Source organism: Pteropus medius, unplaced genomic scaffold (genome assembly GCF_902729225.1).
Source record: "Pteropus medius unplaced genomic scaffold, Ma_sr-lr_union100, whole genome shotgun sequence".
Lineage (NCBI taxonomy): Eukaryota > Metazoa > Chordata > Mammalia > Chiroptera > Pteropodidae > Pteropus > Pteropus medius.
The window spans coordinates 31,696-59,383 of NW_024350398.1; the positions used below are offsets into that span (position 1 = coordinate 31,696).

General features: G+C 57.5%; 1 protein-coding gene across 1 annotated transcript; it reads left to right on the top strand.

Moving 5' to 3' along the window:
- The first annotated feature begins 1,203 nt into the window (after positions 1–1,203).
- On the top strand, positions 1,204–27,688 carry RGS5 (regulator of G protein signaling 5). The gene is made up of 5 exons (XM_039839816.1): positions 1,204–1,542; positions 11,485–11,586; positions 16,012–16,073; positions 21,277–21,443; positions 24,153–27,688. Exons 1-5 carry the CDS (start codon positions 1,499–1,501, stop codon positions 24,330–24,332), a joined length of 555 nt encoding a protein of 184 aa, XP_039695750.1. The 5' UTR covers positions 1,204–1,498; the 3' UTR covers positions 24,333–27,688.

Below are 27,688 nucleotides of genomic sequence, written 5' to 3' on the forward strand. Positions count from 1 at the left end.
CACATGACGGAAAATGAACCGAGAAAGAAAAGTGGGAGACGAAAAAGCAGCAGCAGGCAAAAAAACCCAGTGCAGCTTGAGGACAGGCCTGCGCAGCCTCTGCGAGCGGCTGGCAAAGGAGCCACAGGCTGCTGTTCTGCGGGTTCTTCAGCGAGAAGACGCCATGGGGGAAGGGAGTGCCGCGTGGGGGCGCGCGGGGCGTCGTGTCGCTCGGGGGCAGGAGAGAGCCACAGTGATGCCGGGACTGTCACAATAAGAGAATGTGTACCTACCGAGTGAGTGAAGCTTAATGGAATAAGGAAACTCAGTGTTGCAGAGAAAGAGGGACGTGTCCACACACAATAGGCTTGTAAAAATACGTTCACATATACGATTGAACACAGGTAGAAAAAAAATTATGCTTACCAGTTACGGAGGGACGTAGACTACCGGGTTGGAAACAGATGTACTTTTTAATTTAAAAAAAAAAAACAAAAACATGATGAACACAGGCAACTACCTACTAATCAAACAAAGGCGAGGTAGACATGTTAATATCAGACGAAAATCACTGAAAAAGACCATGATGGATATTGTCATATCGACAGATAAAAAAACCCACCAATTAAAAGGTACCAAGATCATCACCTTGTAGGCATCTAACAGTTTCATGGTGTACAAAGCAAATACCATCTCAGTTACTAGAAGAAAGTGAAAAATCTTTCTCATGTTAGGAATAGTAAATTATCTCCAGCAGGAACTGATAGATGAAAAAAGTGTGGAGATTCTAATACGATGCATAACTACACCAGAGACAGCTGTGTCAAACCTTGCCTGCAGCTAACAAGAAGAAAGCATATGAGGAATATTTACCAAAAACGAATAGACAACAAATTTCAACAGAATTTAAAATTTACAGACCTCATTATCTTAACTAATGCAACTAAGTTATAGGTCTACAATGAGACGTTTCACTTTAAAAATTATACTTTTCAAAAGTAAAATTCAAAAACGAAGCCCTCCCCGCCACTTCTTAGTAATCGGGTTTAAATAACACTGCTGAAAGGTAGCACATGCAAGTACCGATGGGTTAGGCTAAATATTTTATAATTCAGCTCCTCTTGTGTCCTCCAGTGAAACAGGGTTGGACTGAGTGTCACGGGGCCCTGCAGTCCTATCCGCCTGTGACACGGCAGGGCCTGGAGGGGCTTCGTAATTGCTTCTTGGCACAGCCCAGGGATTGGCGGAGGGCTCCAGAGTCCCAGTGGGTCCTGCTGACCTTACAGATGAGCAGCCGGCGTGGGTGGGGCCAGTGGGAGGGAGCCCGAGCCTGGGACAGGAGGCAGGCGGGGGCCCCCCCTTCTCCCCAGAGTCCCTGCCAGCGGCCCAGGCCCGGATTGGCTGGGGCGGCGTTAGGAAGGGCCTCTCTCTATATAGTCAGCAGAGGGAGGCACCTCGGAAGTTTGCAGACTGCTCTGCTGTTAAGAGTTGAGCTCGAAGCGAGGAGCCGCCTGCCAGGATGTGCAAAGGACTTGCAGCTTTGCCCCAGTCGTGCCTAGAGAGGTGAGGGCCTGGCCGTGGCTGGCGGGTGGGGACGGGGGCGTCTCCTGGGGAGGACGCCACTGGGCTTGGGTAGGAGCAGGTGGGACAGGTGGCCGCAGCCCCCACAGCAGCCCAGACTGCCCGGGGCCTGGCCCGCTCCGTACTGGTGGGCAGGTTATCTGGTCTCTGTAAACGCGGCTCCTGAGTGTCGCTCACTGTGGCTTGCGCAGGCTGAGTGATACCGTGGACAGCATCAGAACACCGTTGGGGCCTTGGGCCACACCCCGTGCTAGTGTGCCTGGGCTGGGGCAGGTGGGGGTCGGGGTCTCAGGTTCTCGGCATCATGACCCTGTTAGACGCAGCGGGTAGCTGGACAGAGGAGAGCCCTCGCACACAGGTCGCTGTCAGCTGGCATCCTCTCCAGGTGAATGGAGGGTGCCGTGGAGGCCCTTGGATGCCCCGACGCCCGGGAGCGTCCCTAGGGCCCCGGCGAGTCAGGAGCACAGACCCTGCTGGCCCCCCAGACCAAAGGGGATGGAGGGGCATTTCTCCTGTCTTGACTCCCTAGGAGTGGGTGTGATTGACTGAGCTGAGCCTCCGTTAGTCACAAGACGTCAAGGTGGCCCTATGCTCCTGGCTCCGTGGCTGCAGGCGCGTCCCCCGGGAAGGCTGGCTTCGGTGGGCACCTGCGACCCCTCCTGTCCCGTACGTGCTCAGGGCTTGCTCTTGATGACGTTTGCCCTAGAAATAACCTCGAAATGATTTTTAAAGAGACAACATTGTAGCAAACGGACTTGTCTCCTACCAAAGTGTGGTGACTGGGAATAAACCCGCGTTACTCCCTGCTGTCGAAGCGCAGCGTGCTCGTAACAGACGCAGCAGGGACCAGCAGTGCTTGAGTCACAGAGGCCGGGTGTCTCTAGGGGCTGACGGACACTGGCCCTCAGCCTGTCCCTCCCCTGAAAAGCCTGAGACAGCGCAGGCAGGTGAGAGGCGCCCGAAGCCCCCTGAATGTGCGCGAAGGCGGCGTGCCGGCGTCCACCGCAGCCCGAGAGCTGCAGCTCGCCTCTCCCCGCCGCTTCGGTGGCCGCCCCGGCCCTCTCATTAGTCAAACTGCTCTGTTCTTACTGGGAAAATCTTAAATCTTACCGCAGTATCGGGGAGCTGTTGACTCTAGAATGACTGTCACATCAGCCGCCAGGCATTTTGTGAGCCTGTGACACACTGCCCGGCACTGAGCGAACAGTCGATGCAGCAGACGTCACGTTTCCCAGGACACGGATGAAATGTCCCCTTCATTGACGTTTTACCGTTCGTTAACGTTGAGTCGCCTTTTGTGTCTTTTAATGCATAGTAAGTTCTTATGCTCTGGGACGTCGCGTGGGATGTTACGGAGTGGCAGGGACGGCTTTCAGCATGCGGGGCCCGAACCTTTTCCGTCACGGGCGTGTGGGACAGCCCTGCCATTATCGTTTCCTGTTCCGTGGTTTTTCACCCTCTGTCACTGTTGCAAATGGTCACTTTCCCCGTGTGGGTGCTGCCTGGCCTGACAGTTTGGGGACGTGGAGCTGTCAGCACACCCTTGAGGGAGGAGCCTGAGACTGTCCCTCCTGGGGACGTGGCACCAGAACAACTGGTCCCCAGCCCAGCTCCCTGGCTCTGCCCCTGCCCCCTCCCTCCGCCCCCTCGTCCCACGGGCTCCTCACCTCCCGTTTCTTCTGTCCGAGCCGCGAAAGAAACGTAGGTGTGCCTCAAGGCTCAGACGGAGGTAATTAAAAAGCCGCAGAGCGAACGAGTCCAGCGTGTGTGCATCACAGACAAGCTGCTGTCAATGGAAAGCCCTCCCGAAGCGTCGCACGTGGAGTAGAAGTCACAGAGACGTGGCCAGCACGTTGTCATCTGTCACAGCGGGGGGCGTGCGGGGGGCGTGCGGGCGAGGAGCAGGCTCGGTTCCATCAGGATCTAGATTCGCACCCAGGAGCACGTTTCCCTGTTTTCTCAGTCGCATTTCCTGCTTCGCGCGTGAACCCTGGGTTAGCCGTTCACCCCCCAGACGCCGTCACGTCACCGTGCTGGAAAGACGGCAGCGTGGTGGGTGCTGGCCATCTGACGCCGAGTCCAGTCCCTGCCTAACCGAGGAGGGGTGACGGGGCGAGGAGGACTCGGCTCCTGCCGGAGAGTTTGCCCTGGGGCGCTGACAAAGCGTCTTGATCCCTTCACCTCCGCAGCTGTCTGGCCTAGATCAGGCCTCTGCCGGACGGACGTCCTGGAGGCCGCTGGTGGTGGCCGTCGTGCGTGTGGCAGTGCTGGGCATTTCAGGAGCCACAGAACGGGAACGGGGAAGCGATGCTCTGCTTCTGTATTGCTGTTTCACCAACCGTTCAGCTGGCCGCCACCTCCGTGACCTCCATGATCCCCGTGGGTCTCGGCACGGACGGTCTAGAGCAGAGTGACCGAACGCGCCGGGCCAGCAGTCATGCGTCTCCTTTTGAGGCTGATAAGCCACAGAGGGGGCCAGGGCTCCGGGCTCTGCCGGATGAGTAAATCCTGCTTTTTCTCAAGCCACGAGCATGTCCTTGGGGCAAGCGTGCAGGAAAGGTAAGCATGGAGGGGACCAAAGACCGGCTTAATCAGCTGGCAGAAGTGATAGGCAGGGTGCTCCCCGAAGCCCAGGATGCCGTGGCAGAGCCTCTGTCTGTGTTGAGGGTCACGCTCTGTGTGATGACTGTGAATTTGAAGCTTGCTGTAGGTGACAGGGACTCTTGTGAAGTGGGTGCAGATAAGTCCGTGAACATCTGTCATGCCAAGGAAGTGAGTGAGCTGTTTGGTGGAGTTGGGGGGTGTCGTTCAGAAAAGCTGGTCTCAGTTCTTAGTGAGGAAATGATTCTGGTGACGTCCCTGAATGGCCTTTCAAGCCGTCACAGTTGCCTTAGGCGTTGGGACCAGATCCCTTTCAGGAGCTGCCAGCCCAGTCGGGGGGTGAAGAAGCGAGCACCGGTCCCCCTGGCGGAGATGAATGCACAGAGCCCAGGTGGGGGCGAGGGGCATGGGCTCGTGGGGCTCTGGGTTCAGGGAGAACTCAGCCAGAGGTGATGAGGGGGGAGACTGGAAGGGGGAGACTCCCCCCGAGCCGAGTTGCAGCCTTTGCGGGCAGAGGGTGGAGGCGCGGCCGGCGCAGCACAGGCGTGACGGTGACGGTGACGCCAGTGGGAGCTCGGAACTCCCTTCGGGTCGCCGTCCCGTACGCACTGCCTGCTTGGAGGGTGTCGGGTCCCTCCCCTCCCCCGGCTCTGCCGAGCTCAGCTTTCTTCGGGGGAGGCTCTGCATCCCTTCGCCTAATGATCTCAGTCACCAAAGGGTCAGTCAGCATTTGGCACACGGTGGGCACACTATGGTGACGTTTTGTCAAAAGAATGCACAAATGAACTGACAGCACGTGGACGCAGGCCCACCCCCAAGGAGCACTTGGGGCTCCCTCGGCTTCTAAGGACGTTGGGAAGAGGGACAGGGAGCCATGGTGTTTTCGGCCACAGCTGCAGGAGGGAGGGCTTCCTGCGGGACGAGAGGGGCGAGCCCCTGCGTGTCTGCAGCCCCCTGGGGCAGCCTTGCGAAGCCTTTCGCTGTTGGTGAACTGCTCCGAGCCAGCTCTTGTCAGCTGGCTGTCCTCGTCACCACCTATCGCCACCACGGAGGGGCTGCTCCGTGTTCCAGGCTGCCTCCCCGCCCCACCCCGCCGTTCCCTCGCCCTGGCAGAGCTGAATCACCAGGGCCCGGTTCAGAATGCTGTCAGACCCAGCACGTTGCCAGGAGGACCTGAAGGGTCATCTCGTCTGTCTGTTTTTGGCGAGGACCGCACACTGTCATGGGAGGGATGTGATCCAGGGCAGGGTTGTCTCCGGGGCCAGGGTTAACCGCTTCCGTCTGTCCTGCCAGCCGGAAAGCCAAGGAACCAGACTTCAGTTAGTTCAGTCAGGCTCAGTCGTAGGGCCAGGACCCAAGATGTGGCTGCAGGCCAGTGACCCAGGCTCCTGTCTCTCCCCTCTGAAGACCTGGGGGTCAGTTCTCAGGTAACACTGGGCCTGCACGTTTGAGGCCGAGTCCCCCAGAGGGTAAGGACAGCTAGAGCTCGATGGCTCTCGGCTGCCTGAGGCCGTGACTCTGCAGATGGCATGTTTCAGGAATGTAAAGACAGCCGGAGGAAGGAGGGCTGAGTCCCCAGCCCATGCTCTGCCTGACCGTCACTGCTGTGGGGGACGGGGGAACGCAGACCGCGGCTCTGCCCCATTTCTCCCTTGCTCTGTGCCCATGGGAGAGTCCCCGAACCTCTGAGCACCACGTTCTCGTCACTAAACGAGGGTGTCGTCTGGTCGGGAGAGGTGCTGCATGGGTCCTAGTTCGTAGCAGGTGGATCCCATTAAATAATCCGTTTCCTCCCGCTTCCTGCCCCCTCTGCAGGAAGTGAGGACAAAGTCAGGGCCTTTGATAAAACTTGCTTCTTTCCCTCCGCCTGCACCCTGGCCTCGTGTGGCTCTAAGCAGAGGGCAGTGTGCAAGACAGTACAGAGCTTCACCAGCCCGCCCCTCGTCCTGTCAGCAGCATCTCTTTTAAAAACACTCGAACACTTTACAGAACATCAGAAGACGTTAAAAACCACGATCACACTTCAAAACGAACAACAGTTCTTTAGTATCAGCCAGTACCCAAACACCCTCGGTGGCCTTTGTGCCACTGGAGTGGCTAAACAAGGACCCCAATGAGGTTATGCGTTCTTTGCTGTCATTAAATTCTTATGAGGTTGAGAAACACTAGCCATTAACTAGTGTTATTTCTGAAATCGACTGGGCTCCAGCTAAGAAAAAGCACTTCTTGCAAATGCACGTAATGGGACCCCTAGAGACAGAGGGACCAGTCGGGGGACATGAGCCATCCCGTGGAGCAGTCTGATAGAGTGCATGTGGCAGGCGTCCATTGTCACAAATGCGTGACCTGGGGGTTTTGTCTCTGGTGCCCTCTCATCCGCCCTTCGAGCCCCCTTACTGACTGCAGACGGCCTCCCGCGGAGTCCCCACGGCCTTGCCTGTGTCACATCGTGTCCACGAAGCTCCCCCTGCGTCCAGCGCATGGCGCCCACGCTGGGAGCGGCTGGGGCACAGTCCCCTCTGTCCTCTCAGCTCCCAGGAATGAGGGGCCCCCGTCCTCTTCACCTGCAGCCACCCCACCCCCAAGGCTGAGAGGGTGTCCCCAAGTCCCCACCCAGGTCCGAGGACCACACAAAATGGGGTCACGCCAAGGTGGGTCGAGGGTCTCTGAACCCCCTGATCAGCAGGCTGTCTGCTCTTGGTCGTCTTCTGTCGCTCGTATGTGTAGAGCACAGACGTTCGACACGAGCCGAAGGCTGCATGAACGTGGACGAGGCGCTGGGTGGCGTCTAGGGTGCTAGCGGGAACCCTGGCCTCACTCACCAGCCGAGGGCGAGTCACACCGGCCGCCCTCTCCAGCCCCATGATCAAGCCCGCAAAAGCTGACGGGTCAGTGACTGACCCTCTGCACACCCTCAGCCCCGCTGCCATACTGTTCCCTTCTGGAGGCCATGTATTTTGGGGAAAGATGGCATTTTTCTCCCAACTTTGCATCTCATCCCACATCTTCTGGGAAAGCCAGGGAACTGAGGCTGGAAGCAGCAATCAGTGAAAACGGCTTCCGGCCGCGTGACCCTGCGTGGGGGCTGTGCAGTCACAGTGACTGCGAGTTCCCGCTGCATGAGGGCACGTGGCCCCAGACCGGGCCGGGACCGGGCCTTCGCTGCAGCCTGTCTGGCGCACTCGGACCATGGGATGTGTGTGTCATCCGCACAGCTGGTGCCCGCGTGTCTTTGGTCTCACCCTGACCACGGTGTCACCGGCTCACGTCCCTTCTCACCTCAGTTCACCTTCGGCCAGGTTTTGATGCTATTTGATGTTATCTCGCTTAGTTCTGATCTCCGCCCTGCAAGGCGGGGCGTTATCACCAGCAAAGTGGCACCAATGAGCTCTGTGTCCGGCCCGGGGCGCAATAGCACCCCTGTGTCCCCACGTCCCTGGGTCCCCGGGTGCTGTCCTTGAGTCAAGGGTTCGTTCCACCATTGTAGCTGCACCCCAGCAGGCGATGCATACGGGTCTTTACGGACGGAAGCGACTCGAGGCCAGAAACTGCCTTCGTAATTTTGTGAAACCCGACTCTCTAGTACAGGCCCGACGCAGTGCTTGCTGTGAGTCTGGTAGGTGAGCGAACGTGGAGACGAGCACATGAGCCAGCAAGTAGAAAACAGACATTTCGAGAATAACGGGTGCTGTTACAGGAGGTCGGACAGGAGAAAAGAGGGTTTGAAATCTAATTCTGTCCTCAGGCCAGAAAACAGCCCTCGTGTTGCTCCTCGTCACGTCGTCACTTTGCTCAGCAGCAGACCCTTTTACTAATTAGGCGGGAATGAGCGCTGCCCAGGCGTCCTGACTGTGGGAGGCCTGGTGTTTGTATCTGTTGCCTGGGCTGGCGCGCGTGGACACATCGTGTCCCGGAACCGCTGTGTCGTTAGGTGGCGTGATGCGGGCCGACGTTAATTAGGTCTCTCTCCTCCTGCCCGCCACAGCGCCTGCATCTCCGCTGTCATTTCCTCCTTTCGTAATCTGAGCGGCGTGGGGGCCACACACAGCTGGACACTGACCGTGGTCCCCTCTGAGCAGGGCAGCACAGGGGCACCCCAGGCCCTCCGACTCTGGAACCCAAGACAAATGTCCACTTCCGTCTTCCTCAACTTGGGGACCATGTTCCCACACTATTCGTCGTCCAGCTTCCAAACCGAATCACCAAGATCCAGAAATCCTGCCAACAGTCTTTGAATGAGACAGGGAACTGAAGGTCAAAGGGGACTAGACCGCTTCTGTCCGGTCTGCCTTGTCCCTTCGTCACTTCCTTCCGTGACCTGCCCTGAGTGATGAGCATGTCAGGCCAGGCCACGGAAGCATGGGAAATAGCTCGGCTTCCATGGGAACCCTTGTGTAGGGGGACGCCAGTGCTTGGAAAAATAGTACTCTTATTTTAGATTTTCATTTTTAAATAGCAGCACAGGGCGGGGGGTGTGACAGCGGAGCCCTGGGCTCTGCTGGTGGCAGTGAGGCCTCGGGGTTCACAGTCTGTGGCATCCTGTGGCAGGTGTCCCCAGCAGCCAGCTCTGTGCCTTCGGAACGAGCTGCATCATCCTCCGGTGGAAAGGAGCTCATTCTGTGTGTCAGACAGATCTTTCTGACTCGTCCTGTTCCGTTGCACCCATCCCATCCTGTTCTATACATTGACCCGTTCAGTAAACGTTTACTAAGCAGCACTCAGTGCAGGGCGCTGTGATGAGGATCAGCGGACAGATGCAACGGAGCAGTCGCGAGAACGCGTAACATTACAGAGCGCGATTCCATGCCACGCGGCGCCCTCAGCACTGACCGCTAACCTATACATGTATGTTGATGAGCTGGCCACAGAAAATCCTGAAGCATGTTGGGTGCCTAAGACAGGTCGCCCCCCCTTCACAGCGAGGGCACCTCGTTTGTGTTTCATACCGGATCTGCTGTGGGCTGGGTGCCGTACGGGCCTTCCTTCGCCACCCCCACGCTCCTCGCGTGCACCGGCCCCTCTGCTCCTCCTCGTCCACCTTTGCCTCCTCCAAGAAGCCCCGGCCCAGTGTCTCGCCACCCTCTGGACACCACGCCCTGGACGGCTGCGGGAGGTTGTCTAGCAGTTTGAGACGTCGGTACGCTCGTGCGTGTCGGCCGTTGGCCGGGAACCGACAGCACAGCAGACGTCGTCACTGGCTAAGTCGGCAACGATGAGTGAAACTGAGGACACACACCTCCCTGTCCGTGTTACTTCACGTCCCCTTCCTGTCCATGTCCGCGTTACTTCACGTCCCCTTCCTGTCCATGTCCGCGTTACTTCACGTCCTCTTCCTGTCCACCAGGCCATCACGCTCACGTGTCCCTCTGCCTCTCACGAAAGCCGAGGGCTCAAACGGAGCAAAAGAGAAAAAGGGAACAGAGTGGAGAGAGGAAAAACCAGGCAAAACCCTGGAGAAGCAGAGGCGCTGAAGGCCGAGCGCGCGGGACCGGGTCCGGAGCGGCCGTTCTCGGAACGAGGCCAAGTCGGCCGTCAGGTCAGGGCCGAGGCCGGGACAGGTGCCCCTTCTGCATGGGGACGTGGGGGCGTCTGCGCCGGCAGGGCCCGTGAGTGGATGACGTTCTTGCAGAGCAGATGGGGTGTTGGGGCCCGAGCTCCTGGCCGAAGCGCCACACAGCAGGCGGGGCGGGACCACGAGTGCCGGGATGTCGAGCTCATCGGCCCCAACTTCTGGGCAGACAAACAAACAAGAAACTAAACGGATAATCCGAGCGACTCGCAGAGCGAGCCTGGCAGAGCCTGAGACAGAGTCTCGGGTTTTATTTCTGCTTCCTCCGCTGGGAGCTCGTTCCAGCCCTGGTGCTGTGCTCACTGAGCCCGGTCTGCCATGACATGGCCCCAGGTGGCCTCGGCCACAGAGAGCGTTCTGGGGGAAGGACAGGTGCAGAAGGAAATGAGAAGACAGTAACTAAGTCACAGTTTTAATGTCACACTGGTGCTCGTGAGGGGAGCTGTGCTGTGGGCACTGAGGCGGGTGTGTGCGTCGCACACTTTCTCGGCTTCCCCGCACCCATAGTCACACGTCCCACGCGTGCCGCACACACCCGTGGCCCGTCTCCGTGAGAACGGACGAGGGCCGCCGTGGATTCCCACCTTGGCTCCGTCAGGCTTCGGCCAGAGCGGTCGGGGGAGGCCCTTGGCAGTCGTGTTTGCGGGGCCCAGAACCGAGACGCGTCTGGCTCGCGTGGGCGGTGTGTCCGGGTGTCGTGGTGTTGCCATGCGCTGTGCTTTACACGGGAGATCAAAGGGGCTTAAGGCTCAGCCCCCCGAACGGGTTCCCGAGTCCAGCTTGGAACACAGACACACACGTCAGCGGCCGTCACGCAGCACGGTGACTGTTCTATGAGCATGCGTGACATGCCAGGGTGACCGTGACGGGATGCTTTGGCTCTCCCCGGGGTACAGCGGCTTGTCCTATGGAGTCATGCTCGGGATTTGCTTGGTGCTCCTTGAGCTCAGACTTGGGGTGAAGCCATGGGCGACTTGGAGTCCAGTCTTGAAGCCGGGCCCCCTGCCCCGACTGCACGTGCCACAGGAATGCCGCCGGTGGGGGCCAGTGCAGCGTGGCCGACACGGCCACTCGCAGCCGCTGCTTGTCCCTGACGGCTCAGTGCACAGGGGCGTGGGCAGGGGCCCGGGGACTGACCAAAGCCACGTGCACGAGAAGCACTTTCTGGGGGAGCACATCACCCAGCAGCGTGATTTAGCTTCGTAGCTAGAAGTGGCTGAAGGGCACGTTGGGCTGAGCCTGTCATGTGACAGATGAGGGGACAGGCCTGGCAGTAAGAGTCGAGGATTTTTTCCAGTGTTAGACGTGTAATTAAGGGCAAAGTAGGGACCGGAGCCCTCAGAAGGCTGGTGGGCAGCGCAGCACAGCGCATGGCCCTGCCAGCGAACTCCAGAGTCAGCCGGCTTAGCTCTGGTCCCTGCCCCCACCCCGTGCTGGCTTCTCAAGTGAGTTGTGCAAACTGTCACTCAGTTTCTTCCATAAAGTGGGGCTGATACTGCAGGATCTGCCATGTGAAACATGAACAGCGCTCATAAAGCAGTAATCCGGGTTAGGATGCGATCGCGCACACTAGCCAGGGACGCGGTAACGCAGCGATGGGAACTGTTGGAACAGGCGTCCCCGTTTGTGCGAGCGCGTGCCTTCTGCCGCAGAGGAAATGGGCTTTCGTTCACTTCCGTTTCTCTGGCACACAGAGGAGCTTCTTCCTCAGGCCTGCTGCTCACGCGTCCCTTTTCCCCTCCGCCTCCTTTCAGGGCCAAGGAGATCAAGACCAAGTTGGGACTTCTCCTCCAGAAGCCAGAGGCCGCTGTCGACCTTGTCGCTCCGTGCAGTGAGAAGCCGGCCAAGACCCAAAAGTGAGTGCTCAGGTGGCTTTGAGCTCTGTCCTCAGGCCGGGGCCGGCCCCAGCGCACCCGCCACCCCTCCCACAGACCCCCGAGCGCGCGCTGGCGGTCCTCACAGCCTGCCCGGCTGTGAGCATGTTTCTGGACCCCTGCGTCTGGAGCACGATGCTGTGCCCGGCAAGACCTGGCTGGAGAGACAGACCAAAGCTTATAAAATGCCACCGGCCCCCTCATCCCCGTCCGCATCGATCCCACATGTGGTGGGAGATGCCCGTCCACTCGTTGCCCTGTGGCCGGGCGGCCATTAACACTGGCCCCCTCTGCTGGGACTCTCGGGGCTGCTTCCCCAGCAGGGAGGGGCCGACATCGAGACAAACCACCAAGCCTTGGTCGTCCCTCCCAGGCCCAGCAGGGGACGGAAGACTGTCCCTTGGTGGTGTAAACCCATGAGCAGCTCTTTCTCTTGAATACACTTATGGGCAATTTCCCCCAGTCCGTGGGTCAGCATCTGGCCAGGCCGCGGCCCTCCCTCTCATCCCCACACGTGCACGCACATGCACACACGCATACGTGTGCACACACACACATGCACGCTGCTGCTATTACACACACGTTATTATTGGTTTCAGGCACAGCAGATGCAGCATCTGGCTAGGTGCCCGCGAGTTCTCCTCCCGCCCCCACGTGCGCATATACATGCACACATGCACACACACGACACATGCACACGCGACCACACTCCACCCACTTCTGGCTCAGGGCGTTCATGTATTTCAGCCCCAGCGTACCTATCGGGCTCTTGCCGCTATCGCTGGGATGCTGATGCTCTGTCCCGCCATATTGTGATGAAGTGCGTGCTGGAAAGACAGCAAGAGGAGTGGAAATGGGAGAAGGCAAGTCACGGCACTTCAGATCCCCGTTCCCGGGAGCTGAGAATCATGGACTCTGGCGGTCATCCAGGACGCCCTCCAACCTCCTTCCTCTTTTTTAAACGATTTGTGTGAATCGGCCAGTTTTTCCGGTCTACTTTGGCTCCGGGTAACACAGCTGGTTGGGACACAGACGCCCGGGTCCTTCCTCTTTCTCTCTCTCCATCACCGGCGCGATTGCCATTGTCCCCCTTTTCAGGATGTCAGGGTGGAGTCCCGGCTGAAACCGGCAAGTCACTGAGTTCCCCGCCTCCAGAAGTGGGGCTATTCAGTGTGCAGCTGCCAAGGCCAGGGCGGGGTGGCCCGGGGAGAAGGGCTACAGTCTACAGCAGCCACTGATCAAAAAGTCCGTTTCAAAGTGAACGACGTGACACTGCTGTCACGCACACAGGACCACACGCCCCACCCCGATCCTCTGCCTTGTCACCCCACGCAGACGCCTGAGCATTCTGGGGTTCAGAGAGAAGCAGTTTGGGGAGATCACCTGGCTGACCTTTCCTGGGCTGTTTCTTCTTTCCCCTCCCATCCCCTCTTTTCCCAGATGTTTTGTAAACATCTCCCGTCCCCCAGAGACGTCCCCAGGGCATCTCAGCCTTCGCTCTTCCCACCCCCGCCTCAGCAAGTCTCCCCGACCTCCGCCCCACAGGAGGGGACGGTTCGCCCTGCCACGCCTCCCGCCCCACTTTAAAACTCGGCCGTGCCTGCCTTGTACTCACGTTCTCCTCTCAGAGAAGAAAACAAACCTCAGAAGATAAAATAAACCTTCTCCGGACAGAATGTATTTTTACACCCTCTGCTTTTTAAAAAAAGCAATCCCTTTTCAGAAAAGCATTTTATATTTTTAAAAACACATTTTTATTCTCATTAGGAAAAAAAATTAAACCATTGAAAAAAATAAAAAATAGACAAAAAGACACCTAGATAGATCCCTGCCCCCCAAGACAGCGTCTGCTGCGGCCTTTGGCAAGGCCAGCTATCCCTCCCCTCCAGAGCCGCGTCCACTGGCACAAATGGCTGCCCACATTCCACGCTGACAAGTGTCTTCCCAGCCCCTCTCCCTTCTACAGAAATCCAGGCCGTAGGAACTCGCCGTGGCTCGCGGTCAACTTAGTTTAGATTCTAGACGTTCCTCTCTTCCCTGCCCACGTCACTAATCTGTAACTCCGTCTTCTGTTCTTGATTGACCACTTTGTCACTCTAGAAGGAGCTCCACACCCAGATGGTGGCTGGCTGTGCTCAGGTACAGTGTCACCGGCCTGGGACCAGGGGCCTGCAGAGTGAGCACTGCTGTGAGGGTTAAAGGTGCCGGCACAAAGTTTGGCCCATAGACAGACGTCAGGAAGCTCTCTCTGCCCGGGTTGCTGTGGCCGTGGGTGCGGGCGGGAGACAGGTCGTGGGCAGGTCACATTGCAGGAGGGGGCGGGCAGCGGGGCTGTGGGTACCGTGCCCCTGAGTCATGTGACTCCCGTTCCCTGCGTTGGGACTGAGAGCACGTGAGGCCGTTCCCAGGGGAATTTAGATGTGGGTGCCGGGGACTGTAGATTAGAAAAGCAAGGGAAGGCAGTCCACGGGCTTGGATGAATTAACAGACTCCCATGGCTGCAGCCAGTAAGTGTCAGGGTTGCCCGTAGCTGTGGAGGTGGTTCCTGGGGCTGACCATTTTAAACCTGAGTTTGAGTTATTTGTGGCTTTCAGCAGCCAGACTCCCTGTGGGCAAACAGAAGCGTTGCGAGCGCCCACATCACGTCGACGCACCTGTGTAGGGTGGACGGGGGCCACGGGCTGTGCCGGGTGGGTGGGCGAGGGACTCAGTGGGCACAGCACAGGGAGCGGTCACTTCTTGGTGCAGATGGCTCACAGTCAGCCACCTCTGCCGTGTTTACTCTTCACCTCGCTGGAACCGCCCCCCCCCCGCCCACACAGACGCCCCATCTCCGTGGTCAGGGCTCTTCGTATTCATTTAGATCAGAATCCACCCAGTTCCCAGAGCAGTCAGACTCGCAGAGGGCGGGCAGTTTCTGAGAACTGGCAGGGGACGAGCCTGCTGCCCCGGGCTGGTAATCTCCATGCTGGGCTTCACACTGAGGGGATGAGTCTCACTTGACTGTGTCCTTGGATCAATTTGGACTCATTTAGCCCCCGAGCGGGCAGTGCACACGTCCCTTTCAGGAACTGAATCTTGGCTGTGACGTGCTGCCAACAGCGACCATTAGTCTGGTTCCCACAAGACCATTTGGGACACAGTGGACCTGGGGACGTGCTCTCCCTGGCTCGGGTCACCTCTTCTCCCCGTGTCCCTCTATACCAGCCAGAGGAAACGGGAACGAGAGGACAATGTCCCCACGCGACAGTATTTATAAAATTAGAGGCTCAGCGCGTGGAGCAGGCCTGTTTCTTTGGTCCAGTCCCTTAATGTCCTGCTGTTTCTGCAAATGAGCAGTAGAGACGGGGTGAGTGTCTCACTCGCTAAGCATCGAGCCCGCTGCTCGACATGAGGATGTAGAAGGCCCCGTGCCGAGCACGTGGGGGGGACAGCACAGCACGCAGGGGCGTTCTCGACGCGACGCCGAGCGGACGCGCTGGCAGACGGGTCCTTTTCTGGTCAGAAATAAAATGAGGCAGGAAAACAAAGAGACGGACCTGTGACCCCTTCTGGTCCTTCCTCCTCCCGTGTTCCATCGCACCGGCCGGAGGAAGTGGGGAGAGCAGGGACGTCACTTAGTCGAGACAGATCACCCAGGAGTGAGCGTCGAGTTTCTGAGCTAAGACCAGGAAGGGAGGAGAAGCCACCTGAGGTTACTTTACCAGGCTTCTCGCTGTCGGTTTTGGCATGTTTAACCTTCAGATGGTAAAAGCATAAAACTTTACGAAGAGTCGTAGAATTACGACTCCAAATCTGTGTGTGTCCTACAGTGGGGGAGAGAGACTTGAGGGAGCCCTCACAGTCCTTTAGCCGAAACGTGCCGCCGTCCCAGACCGCCCGCGCGAACACGGCGCCAGCACGGCCAGGCCGAGCCTGGGAAGCAGAGGCAGGGACTGTCTCATCCGTCTTGGCTGCCGAGCTGAGCAGCTGAGACCCGAAGATGTTATTCAAAGCCCAGAAGCAGGAGTCTCCCGGGATTGTCTGAACGGTAGCTAGACAAGAACTGAACAAATTCCAACTTGGGAAAAACACCTTCACCGGCCTCGAAGTCCTGATGGCCGTGCCGGCGTCTCGGGCACCTGCGCACAGCGTCCCTGCTCACGACCTACGTCTTCTTAAAGTCACAGTCCTGGCCCAGCCGGGCAGGAGAAACGCACAGACCTTTCGAATGTGGGCTCACAGCGTGTCCCATGTCCCCACCATGGGGCAGCATTTCACGGCCTTGGCGAGGGGGCAGCGGGACGTGGGCGCGGTCAGCCGTGTGGCTGGGAGGACACGACCCTCCCGAGGGGTCCTTGGGTCCTCGCTGCCTGCGGCTCGCGCCCCTCACGCTGTCCGCTTGTCCTGTCTCCCCTCTCGGTCTAGGCCGTCGCTGGAGGAGGCCGTGCAGTGGCGAGAGTCCCTGGACAAGCTCCTGCAGAATAACTGTGAGTGTGCGCAGCTCTTTGCACAGGTCAGCGGAGGCGGGGAGGTCAGAGGCCAGGACACCCCTGAACTGCCCGTGTCCCCCTTCCCCGGTTTTGACATTTCTTCAGTTTTCCAAAATGATCTCAACAAGGGATGATACGAGGGGGTGTGGTGGAGAGACGGGGAGTGGGTGCCCCGAGGACTCGTGCCTACAGGGTGCATGGCTTGACCTGCACGGCAGCAGAGACTGTGCCTTTTGCAGCCAGCCTCAGTGGCTTGGTGACCGACGTGGCGGTGTACAGGTCCCTGCGTGGATAGTAGGTCTTAGTACAAGCTGCACTGATTGCTTTTGTCTCTGGCCCGGGTTGTGATGTCCCCAGCCTCGGGTTCCCCTTTTGGCAGGACACCTTTTGTATCTCCATTCAAGATATGACAAACGTGCCAGCAAGTCCTTCCCACCTGGTACTACCTGCCTCCCCCTCACCCACTGACCCCCAGGGCCTGCAGTGTCAAGGTCCAGTTCCCAGGGCATCAGGTTCTCCACGAGACCCCGCGGCTGCTCCTTAGCCACCTGGACTGCTCTCTGTCTCATGCGGGGTTTCTGCGTGTGACCCCTTTGGCAGGAGTGCTCTGCAGCCATGTCTCGATGTGTTGAAATTCTTCCTGCCAGAGCGAATCTAGATACCGGATGCCCAGTCTGCCCGGGCATCCTCCCTCGGAGCTTCCAGAGACGGACTTGTCTGCACGTCTGTCGTGCCACTTAATCCTTGCTGCTGGCTCTGCGCTCTCTTTGTCTTGGCTCCTGCAATACGTTATAAATTCACTGACATCCACGACTTCGTCTTTTTGATCTGGGTAATTTTTCAGCAGGAAGTGCACAGTATGGGGAAAACAAATATTTGTTGACTAGTTCACTCTAAAAATGATTCAGTTTAAGGTATGCAGCCTGTGTTTCTCCATCCTCACTGCAAGACTGGTATGTGAAACTTTGTCAGATGCTTTGCAGAAATAAAGATGTAAAAGCTGTTTCTCACAGCACCATCATGATTCATGGGCACAGAGTAGGGAACAAAGAACGCGTGTTCATGTCATGTGTTCGTGCGCATTTCTCTGCCTCGTTTTCGGTGGGTTAGCTTCTGTTTACTTGCGATAGGATCAATGTCTTATATTCGGAGGCAGGACACCAAAGCCTCTAATTTGGAACTTGCCTAGTCTTATCCAATTTTGATTCTTTTTATTTTTTGTGTTAAACAGAGTACCCTGCCCTGACACATATAAAGTGTCCAATCAATGATTACTAACTTAATAGGTGATGAATGAATTCATTTTGCTTCTTGGACCCAAAATTCCATGAGGTCAAGTAAGAGAAAAATGTTTTTGTTTATCAGTTGACGTCTCCATTGTCTTCCGCAGTTGTTTTGGGGCCGATAGCAACCTGGCAGGTGATGTCCTGATACCTTATGAACACTAAGTGCCTGGTCCAGGTATTTGTTGCCATCATCAGGAAATCTGAGGATTACTAGAACCACCCAATGCCTTCAGAGCCTTTAGGGAGAAGGATACACATGCGTGTACCCGCATGCGACCCTTTTCAGTCGCACTGGTGCCCAGGGCCACGTGTTCTTGTGCTTCGGGCTTTTAGGGCCAGGAGCTACTGGGTGAGAAAGACGGGGGCAGCAGCAGAGCAGGGGCAGGTGTGGAGGCGCTGAAATCTTTCAGTTGCAAACAGGCGTGAACTTGAGGTCTGAGTCTAATGTTTCCTGCTTCTCAGAAGAGAAAATGTATATGCAGGTGTGTGTTTTTGTGTGAATACAGAAAATATTTCACTTAGTTGTATACTCAGTACGTATTATGTACAGTATGTGTGTCTGTGTACATATGTGTGTGTATAATCTTAAATTCTATAGAATTATCCTCTTAAGTAATATTTTTTAAACTGGGGCAGTTAATTTTCCCCAAGCAATGCATGGAAAAGCATTTGATCACTTACTCTTACAGTCGAAATTATTTCCTTGAAACAGTCTCCGTTCAGACTAGCGTGAGTACATCATGAGTAACTTTAAGCAGGTTTGGCAGCCCAGTTCTTATGAGATGTTCTTGTTTTAATCTGCTAAAACGCATGGTCTCGCATGAGCTGTGACATGCAAAGTAGGGAATGAAGACAGATACATTTGAGAAGTGTGTGCTTTTAAAACTACATCTCTTCTTGCACGTTTGGTTTGATAAACCATTTAAGTCTCATCGATTTATAAGGAACTCTTGGGCTGGTGTAGGCTGTTGACTCACAGCTGATATAGTTCCCCAAGCGTTCCTTAAATCCTCCTTTTTCTTAATTTTACTTGGGCGGAAATGATATCAGTTGGCCCCAAACCTCTAAAAACATAAGTCCACCAAGGTGCTCCATCTTCTGCAGCCGACACGTCTCCTCGCCTTCAGATCATTCCTGGGCGCCAGTGCTTTTGACTGTGTTCCGAAAGCACATCGATTTCTTCTGTTTCGTCTTCAGTGGGTGGCCCCATCTGTTTGCGTTGTCACGTAACCAGTGTTTGTTCTTTAAACACAGAAACAGATTGCACGTGGGAGTTTCAGTAAGTCAGTGACATCCACGTCCGCAGAGCCAGAGTGAGACACGACCCAGCAGAGGCGTTTGCGTGTGGCTCCCCTTCCCCAGCACTGCGAACTGTCGCAGGGTTCCCTTGAGACGCCCCAGAGGCCGAGCGGGCCACGGGGCCGGCCAGGCCCGGCTCCTCTGTCTGTGTCTGTCTTCCTTCTGCTCCGGCTCCTCTCTCTGGTTTCTGTTTTTCTCCCTGCTCTTTTCCGGGGCATCGTTGTCGTCATCTTAGGAGAAGCCGGTGTCTTTTGAAGCAGTGATGATAGTGAACGCGGCAGCCACGGGCCAGGCCGTCGCGGCACTCCGCGTAACTTAATTTGACGGTCGCGGCGTTGTTAGAGCCCAGCACAGGCACAGCCGTTGTTTCTCAGAGCGGCCAGCCAACATGCCCGAGTCTCCGTGTGACACGGTGGCAGGCCCACCCCGGGCAGCCCACCCCGGGCAGCCCACTCGCATCCACGGGGCTGTGTCACGGACCTCAGCAGCCATGAGTGCCGGGCACTGTTTTTCCCCTAGGAGAAGAGATTTTTGCTGAGTTAGTTTTCATATGTTTCCTTTATACCAAACTGACTTGGATTTGTCTGACTCCCTTTTACTTCCGGAGCGGTGTTGCAGGCGCATTCAGTTTTGTTCTGTGGTAGGGCTGCTATTCTGTTTTGCATGGATGTCCCCGGTGATCTCAGTGACTGGGGCCGGCCCTGGGGTTACCGTGGGGGTCGCAGCCCAGAATGTTCCCGCTGGGCAGAGGGTCAGGGGCCCCTCTGCTCCCTCGTGGTGGATGCTGGATGAGAGCGTGGGGTTTGTCGGGAAGGTGGGCTGTGGAGTGGGCAGCGGGTGGGCCCGTCTGCCAAGGCAGTGTTCCTTGCAGAGAGTGACATTTGGCCTGGAGTCTCTTTGATTCTGACCCAAGAGAACTTCCCCAGAAGGCATGGGAAGTCAACAGAGAGCCTCTGCGGAACGGGCTGGTAGAAACCCTGTGAAGGTGGAGAAGTTTGGGGGGGCCACTTTCGCCCCAGTGAGGGACCCCCTGAGAATCCTCCGAAGGCAGACGAGAGAAGGGACAGCGTCGCGTGCATTCCAGGCCCAGGGAGTGGAGGGAGCCTCGGCCTCAGGGGTGTGTGTGTGGACAGAAAGCCTCGGGTGACAGAGGGTAACGAAGCCAGTGCCAGGAGACGGACCCCGCCCTCGGCCAGCCGGCCGTTCCTCAGGGCGTCGGTGGCGTCCGGGAGGGCCGGACACTCTCCCTTGCAGAGGTGCGGACCGGGCGGTTCGCAGAGCCTGACAGGCGTGGGGAAGTGGGGCTCGTGACAGTCAACTGGCCACAGACGTGTGCCGCGCACTCGACTCCCGACTGGGCAGCGTGGCCGAGGCTTTATTCCTAGGCCACTTCCTGGCAGCCGGAGGCACCTGGCGGCCCACGTGGAGACGGCAGAGACGTAACCCCGGCGGAGAGGCGTGGCCTGTTCCTCGTTCAGCACGTGTGCTGGCCCACGCCACCAGGTCACAGCCCACAGTGCTGGGACCACAGCAGGGAACAGGCGGAGGTGGGGACCGCATCCGATCTTATCCAGGGTCACACGTTCCCATGGCTTCGAAGTAACTTTCCTTGCTAGGCTTCTAGAGGAACTTGCTCATCATACGACCGCTGGCCCCAGAGGTATTTTTAGGTGGTGTCCAGTAAGAAATGTCCTTCGGCTACGCACAGGGACAGGGGATGAAAATGCAGCGTGACTCGTTTAAACACAGAAATCGCCGGGGACCCTCGTTCGGTCTCATCATCGCGTAGGCATTGTGCTTCTTCAGAGCTGATATGGTTGCCGGGGACTGTGTGAGACTCAGAGACAGTAAAACCGTGTGGACGGTAAATTGAAAAAAGGCCGTCACACGGTTTAACCGTCACATGGATTTGGGTCGTGTTGTATAAAATCGACGTACGAGGCCACGACCCCTGCTCGGACACTTACGCAGGGGACACACTGAGGGACAGAGAAACAGACTGAGATTCGGTCGAAGGGGGTGGAGTCGCACGTGACTATGTTCCCCAAGGGGAGCTGAGAGGTCACAGGAGTGTCGCCCGGCAGAGCAAGCGAGGGATCACTGGGCCCCAGTGGGCCGGTGACAGTCCCTCCTCTGCCCTGGGAGGCAGAGGGACACGCCAGGCGTGTTACTGAGGGCAGGCCTGCAGCTAGACAGGTCTGTGGAAGACAGGAATCTTCTCTCCTCCCTTTAGAAACCTTCTGCCCCTCGATGATAGTGGACCGGGGTTCTCTGCCACTTCCCACTGGTGGCCTAAGGGCAGGTTACTCGACCTCTCTGACCTCGTTTTTAAAATAGGCTGTTACTAGCACCTGCCTCTTAGGTTTGTGATGAGAAGTAAATGAGTTAAAGTTTGTAAGGTTCTTACATAAGTGACAGAAATAGAAATGCACAGTAAGCAAGCCTAGGGAACCCAGCAGGACATGGTGGTGGGCAGGGAGGTGGATGGGTGGTGGGTGGATAGATAGATGATAGACAGGTAGATAGATAGGTAGATAATAGATTATAGGTAAATGATAGGTGATTGATAGATGGGGGAGAGATAAATTTCCTCAGCCAGGCCTTTTGCTTGCCAGATGGGCTTGCCAGCTTCAAAAGCTTCCTGAGGTCCGAGTTCAGTGAGGAGAACCTGGACTTCTGGATGGCCTGTGAGGACTACAAGAAGACCAAGTCGCCCGCCAAGATGGCTGAGAAGGCACAGAAGATTTACGAGGAGTTCATCCAGAGCGAGGCGCCTAAAGAGGTTGGTGCTGGGGGCTGGGCGGGGCAGCCCGGGGCCCCCTGTGGTCTGGGCGTGGGCCGCCTTTCTTAGACACCTGCCAGACGGGAGGGCAGAGTGGTGTGGCCGAGCCGCTGTGAGCGTGAGCCCCGCCTGGACCACGGTCTGGCAGGGGGGACGGTGCGTGCGAGTGACCTTGCGTGAGTTACTGGGTCTCTCCGAACTGAGTGTCTTGCTTTGGGAAAACGGGGCCAGTGAAGACAGTTCCGCAGGGGTGTGAGGATGGGAGTCACCAGCAGGCGCGAAACACGTCTCGGGGTCTGAACTGAGGGTGCCTGGCGGGTCCCCCTGCCCTTTTCCTTCCTTCCTCTCCCCTCCCCTTCCTTCCCTCCTTCTTTGTTCATGAAAAGCCCCCTTTTTTCTCTGCTCCCCTCCGTCCGTTTTGTTTCCCCCAGGCCTTTGCCATTTACACCTTAGTTGGGACAACAGGGTATCTGCTCATGAAAATCAGATTAGCACAAGACAGCACCAGAGACGTTGGAAGGTGACATGCCCGAAGTGGCGGCTAAGACAAGACGGGCGTCGATGTCAGGCAGCTCTGGGGCAGTGTTCTGCTCGTCGCTGTTTGTGAAAACCGAGGGTTCGTAGGGTTCGGGGTGGCCACAGGGACACGGCCGTGGCATTTCACTCTGCTTCCGGGGCATGCCCCTCAGTGCAGTCCGGACATCATTGGGATTCATAGCCGAGCACAGAAGGGGTCCGAGCAAGCCCCGTAGGGAGCAGCAGTCCACTTAGATGACTCGAGAGGGACACCCACCCCGTCTCCCGCTCCATAAGGTCCCTTTTCTCGCTCAGGCGCTCCAGACTCTTGGAGTTCCACTGTTCGGTATTGACCCCTTGGGTTATGAATCGCTCGTCACTGGTCCTTCTTAAAGGGCAGATCTTTTCGACGGATGGACTATTTCCCTGACAGCTGAGCTCCCTCCGTGACAGAGGCGGGGGTCAGGAGTGCGGGTGTGTAGGGTGCTGTGGTCGAGGCAGCCGAGTCCTGGGGGAGACTGGGTTCGATCTGGCTGTGGACATTGATTTAGGGTCCTCTCCAGATGCCGCCTCTGCTTCTCCGCCTTCCACCTGTGCTCACCACCAACGTTCCCGGCTCTGACACTACCCTGCCGGGCCACCCTTCCGTCTGTGCACGATGTCACCAAGGAGACCTGTCCATGGTGAATGTGACACACGGTTCCTGACTCCGGCTGGATCCCCCAGTCCCCACCAACGTTGCCCTCTGCGGGCTCCAGGGTGCGTCACAGTGTGCTCATGTGGGGCCGTCCAGACTGGCCGGTGGCTCTGGGGTCCCGGAGAACATGTTCTGCAGGCTCCTCGCTTGAGCGCTGGTGGCATCGTGAAGCACGCGACGTTAACAGTGCAGTTTCAAAGTAGATAAAACCCTGGCTGAGCCCCCAGAGCAAGCCGGCCAGGGCCCCGTAGGACCTGTGGGCCCCAGGTAGACCGCCCGCCTCCAAGCCGGGCTCAGAGCGACCGTGCATCCTGGTCCTGGCCGCCTTCCGCGAGCATCTGAGACACGCGGGTGCAGGCGTGCCGGCCCAGACCCTCCCAGATGCGTGATGTCAGGCAGGCCTCTCACCGAAGCTCCCCAGCCCCGTCCCCGCCACTGTAAACCTCCCACGTGCAGGAGCGTGTCCCAGAGTATGTTTCACATATGGTAGCTGTTATTGCTTTAAAAACCCTTCAGATCTTGTATTTTGACCTAATGTACTGTTTTATTGACGAGTAGCAGATTGACACATACAGCAGATTTACCCAGGCGAATAGGAGCAAAGTCTTCTTTCTCTGGATATGCAGGGCTGACGGAGACGTGGTGGAAAGGGTGGGAACTAAGGTTGGAAGGGGACGTGACCGTGCGGCTCAGTAGGGAGGTGACTCATACGTTGACGACTGTCATGCAGCTGTACTTAAAATCAGCGGGTCGGCGTTTTCCAGGCAAGCGTGTAGAGGATGACTCACTAGAGGTCTGGGCTCGTGAAATAGGGAGGCGAGCAGCTGTGTTCCCTGGTGGACACCGCGTGTTTGAGAGTTTTAAACGTATCGCGTTTTAGGAAAATGAGGTTAGGGCCGGCTCTGTCGTGTTTGGAGTTGCCGCCATGTGAGCAAGGCCACCACCTAGCTCACCCTCTGTCTCATGCGACGGAGTGTGGCAGGGAACAGCCCGGGGCCTGGACGAGCCTGCAGCACAGCCTCTGCCCCCGCTCCACGGCTCCCCAGGGCCCTGCGGCCACACGTCCTTCGCCTGTCCCCTCTCCGCGGGGCGTGAAGCTCGACACCGCCGAAGGCAGACCGTGAGACCGCGACGCCTGGATTTGAAATCCGCGTCTGCTTCCAGATTCGCTCCTAGCTCTGTGACCTTGAGGGGCCACGTCACCGTTACGCCTGCGACGCGCACAGTGCCCTCCCCCCACAGGGAGGCCGGTCCCTGGTCCCCTGTGCTCAGGGCTCGCACGTGTGGCAGTGGCCGAGGGTCTGCTCCGCACGGCCTGTCACTGGCTGGGTCTTGACCTGCGGCCTGAGCCCAGTGGGGCATCGGTGGCCCCCTGGGCCTCAGGGTGGGGCGGCAGCTGTCACCCTTCAAGGCTCTCCCACCGTGTGTCCGTGGGTGGGAAGGCCCACCTCTCCCCGACCCCCCGCAGGCTCCTGACCCCGTTCCCCGGCCCACAGGTGAACATCGACCACTGCACCAAGGACATCACCCTGAAGAACCTGGCGGAGCCTTCGCCCAGCAGCTTCGACGCGGCCCAGCAGAGGGTCCGAGCGCTGATGGAGAAGGACTCGCTGCCGCGCTTCGTCCGCTCCCCACATTTCCGCGAGCTGCTGGGCCACGGCCTGGCTGCGCCGTGAGGCCACCAGGAGCCGCGCCGGACCCCGACCCCGACCCCCGAGCCCGCCGCACCCGCCCCGTGCTTCGCTGGGACCCACGCAGGGCGGTCCGGCTGTCACTCCCCCGCTCTCGCAGCCCCTCCGCCTGCCCCCTCCCAGCTAAGCGCCTCTCAGTCAGCTGCCATCACCGCCCCCATCAGAATCACGGGAGCCTCTGCCTCAGGCGAGGAGACATTCCCGGTGCTGCCGCCCGCTGGGGTGTAGCTCAGGCCACGGTCTCCCAGGTTGGCCTGACCCGCAACACAGAGGGTACAGACGGGGCAGGCCGGTGTCACGGGTGATTAACCAGGCACGCTTGTTGCTTTGATTCAGGTCCTGGGTAGCGGTCACCCCCTCGTGACCTCTGACCTTGGGTGATAGGAGGCAGGGAGCGTTGTCTGAGGCAGCACCATCTGACTTGTTAGGCAGATGCGTTATGCGTTGTTTGAGGTACCGGTCTCCCCCTTGGGGCGTCTTCACGTCGGCTGGAGATTGTGAATGAGACGTAGGATCGTGGTCTCTGTGAGCACAGTGACTTCTGGTCCCCCTCGCTCCGTCCTCGCCCCCCGCCCACGCCGCTGCTTGCTCTTTATGAAATCGTGCGCCGAGACCGACAGCAGACTGTTACAGGTGTGTCTGTGCCTCCAGCACGTAGGCCCAGAGTTTCCGTTTTCAAATTATCTTCAATCCGTGTTGGGGTAAAATTCTAAATTTTTAACTCAAGTCATTGAAATCAGCTGCCGTCCACTGCAGTGTTCACTTACCTGAAAATCAGGAGGGCCACATGTGAACGTGATCCTGTCAGCCTAAGATAGTCATGATCCTGCGATGCCGTCTGTTCAGTAAATGGCGATTATCTCACAAACCCCAAATTATCTTTGGAAAATTGACTGGACAGCTTGTAGGGGCTTTCAAAGTGGGGTGGAGTTTTAGAGGACCCTACGTTTTTGCAAAATAGTGGGAGCTTTCGCTGCCCCCGCATCCCCCCCAGTGTCAGGAGTCAGGCCAATGACCGAAGTGCACACTTGCACCCCAGCCTGCTCACATAGCCGGTGGGGAGGCCGTGGCCTTTCCATGGGTTTAGACTTTTAATTCTGTGTTTCACTTCGTAAGTCTTGCTAGAATTTTTTTTCCTTCTCTTCAGTAGATTTAGTGAGTCACGACTTGGTAATAAGGGGAATCAGTGAGCTGTGTCAGGGGTAACCCAGGGCAGGTACTCAGTGAGCTGAGTAAGCGGTTTGACGGGGCCGATGAAATTCCGACACGTGGAAGTGGATTACATACACCGTGTGGTGTTGCACGTCCCCCTTTTGCGGCCCTTGTCCATCCACACGCACCTGGTTCCACACGTTCATAGCCCGTTTACTCAATTATTTCCTGAAAACATGGGAAGTTAGGCGGCTGCGTAACTGCATTCTCCCGGCAGACACTGAGCGCGCCTGTCAGGTTTTTCCTATTTCTGTCATTTCGAAGCGGCATGCCCTTCCCGAACGCCTGCCTTTCCACGTCCTGAAATGGCTTGGAGTGACGGGCTTCATGGCCAACAGTTGCATGTGTGGCATGAGTTCGTCGCTGTTTGTCAATACTGCTCGTTTCGAAGAAGCCCCGGCACCAAGTCATCACAGCTAGGCCAGGTCAGCTCTGCGGTCACAGAGTTCTCACCACCTGCATCTGTGAAAGTGTTTTTAAACTTAGAAGAAAAAAAAAGGAAAACTGTTACTATAAGTTCCCATGGTAACACAAAGAAAATACATTCTCATAATTCTGGGAAATTAGGAAATGTAGCATCATTTATCACTCTCCCCCCCACCCCACCCTTGGGTAGGTCGCCTGGGGCCGGGGACCCCGAGCACAGAGCCCGTGGCCCCACGGTGTGCGCGTGTCCTCCTGTGTGGAAACGTGACAGCAGTGTACATGGCCTGGGACGTGGAGCGCTGTGGTCAGCGGGGCAGGAGTGGGGGCCTCTCCTCCTCGAGGGAGACCAAGGACTGAGCCAGGTGCCCATAGTCAGGTTGTTGCCTGCGCGTGACAAGTTTGGGGTTGGTGGCAGATCTGGGGCTGAGCTGGACTTGGATAAAGAGACAGACCGGCGAGTCCGGAGCAGATCAGGGTTCAGGCGGCGCTCGGCGGTGTGAACAGCCCTGCACACACATGCACACAGGCATGCTCGTGTGCGCACTTGCACACGTGCACACACGCATGCTCATGTGCACACTTACACGCATGCACACATGCATGCTCGTGTGCGCTCACATGTACTCGCATGTGTACACATGCGCACGCACACTCACACACGTGCACACACTCGCACACACACGTTTCCTTTCTCCCAGATAGACACTGAAATCCAGAATCCACTGGGGCGTTTCAGTAACTGTTTTCAAACCAGATGGACTGCCGGGCTGCCCCGAGCCCACCGCCCCTGCTCTGCTGTGCGAATCAGCCTCTCGGTGGGTTCAGGTCCCAGTGAGCGACGAGAAGTCAGGGAAGGAAGCCGTATTCACTGTCCTCTGCAAAGCCGCGGGTTTTGCTTGGTGGGCGTGTCCTCTGAGTTAACAGCCGCCTCCCAAAGAACAGCAGCTGCCCACAGCCTCTGTCCAAACCTGACCATCGGCCAGTCCATCAGTGAACTAGTAAGCATCCCCAGGCAGGGCTCTGTCAAGCCGTCTGTCCCATCACAGATGAGATAGCTGCAAATCCTTTAAAGGCTCTTGTTATGGTGTTTACCCCTGAAGCCCCTCCCTGCAGCAGGCCCCTGTCCGTTTCCCGGGAATTTAGCAGGTGTAGGAGAGACGGAGTCATGAGGAAAAGAGGGAGGAAGGAGGGGAGGAAGTGGTGAGAGCCGGCGCCCAGCAGCTTGCTGGGGACACGTTACCGCCCGTGACCGAAAGCAACCCCGTCCGTTATGGCGTCCGGTCTCCCGGGCTCCATCCCACCAGGCAGGTGTGTCATTCACCCGCACCTGGGACAAGGTTCCTGGTCAGCAGTTTAGCAACCGCTGCCCGTGTGATACACACGTCCACCCCAGCAGGTTCTGGGGCCGACCAGAGCGGCAGCTGCCCAAGGACGGGCTCCCCGATGTCACTTACCTGGCTGGACATAAGCTCCTCCAACGAGGACACACCTGCAGCTTTGAATGGACACTCAGGGCAGAGAGCGAAGGGCAAAGAGCAGTCCCGAGACAGCTTTGCAATGTCATCCTCACCTCGCGGTTCGATAATAATCATCGTCATCTTATTAGCTAGTAGAGAAGCTGCAAGTCAAACTCTTAACACCTATACCGGGTTCTTAAACTGCGTGCGAGTTATGCGTTTTCTCCCCGGGGCTGTCCCCCCTCC

Excerpts from the sequence above, each read along its gene's own strand:
- RGS5 (XM_039839816.1), top strand. The coding sequence starts at position 1,499 with ATGTGCAAAGGACTTGCAGCTTTGCCCCAGTCGTGCCTAGAGAG. Across the intron at positions 1,543-11,484 it reads CCCCAGTCGTGCCTAGAGAG|GGCCAAGGAGATCAAGACCA; the intron begins GTGAGGGCCTGG and ends GCCTCCTTTCAG. Across the intron at positions 21,444-24,152 it reads AGAGCGAGGCGCCTAAAGAG|GTGAACATCGACCACTGCAC; the intron begins GTTGGTGCTGGG and ends CCCGGCCCACAG.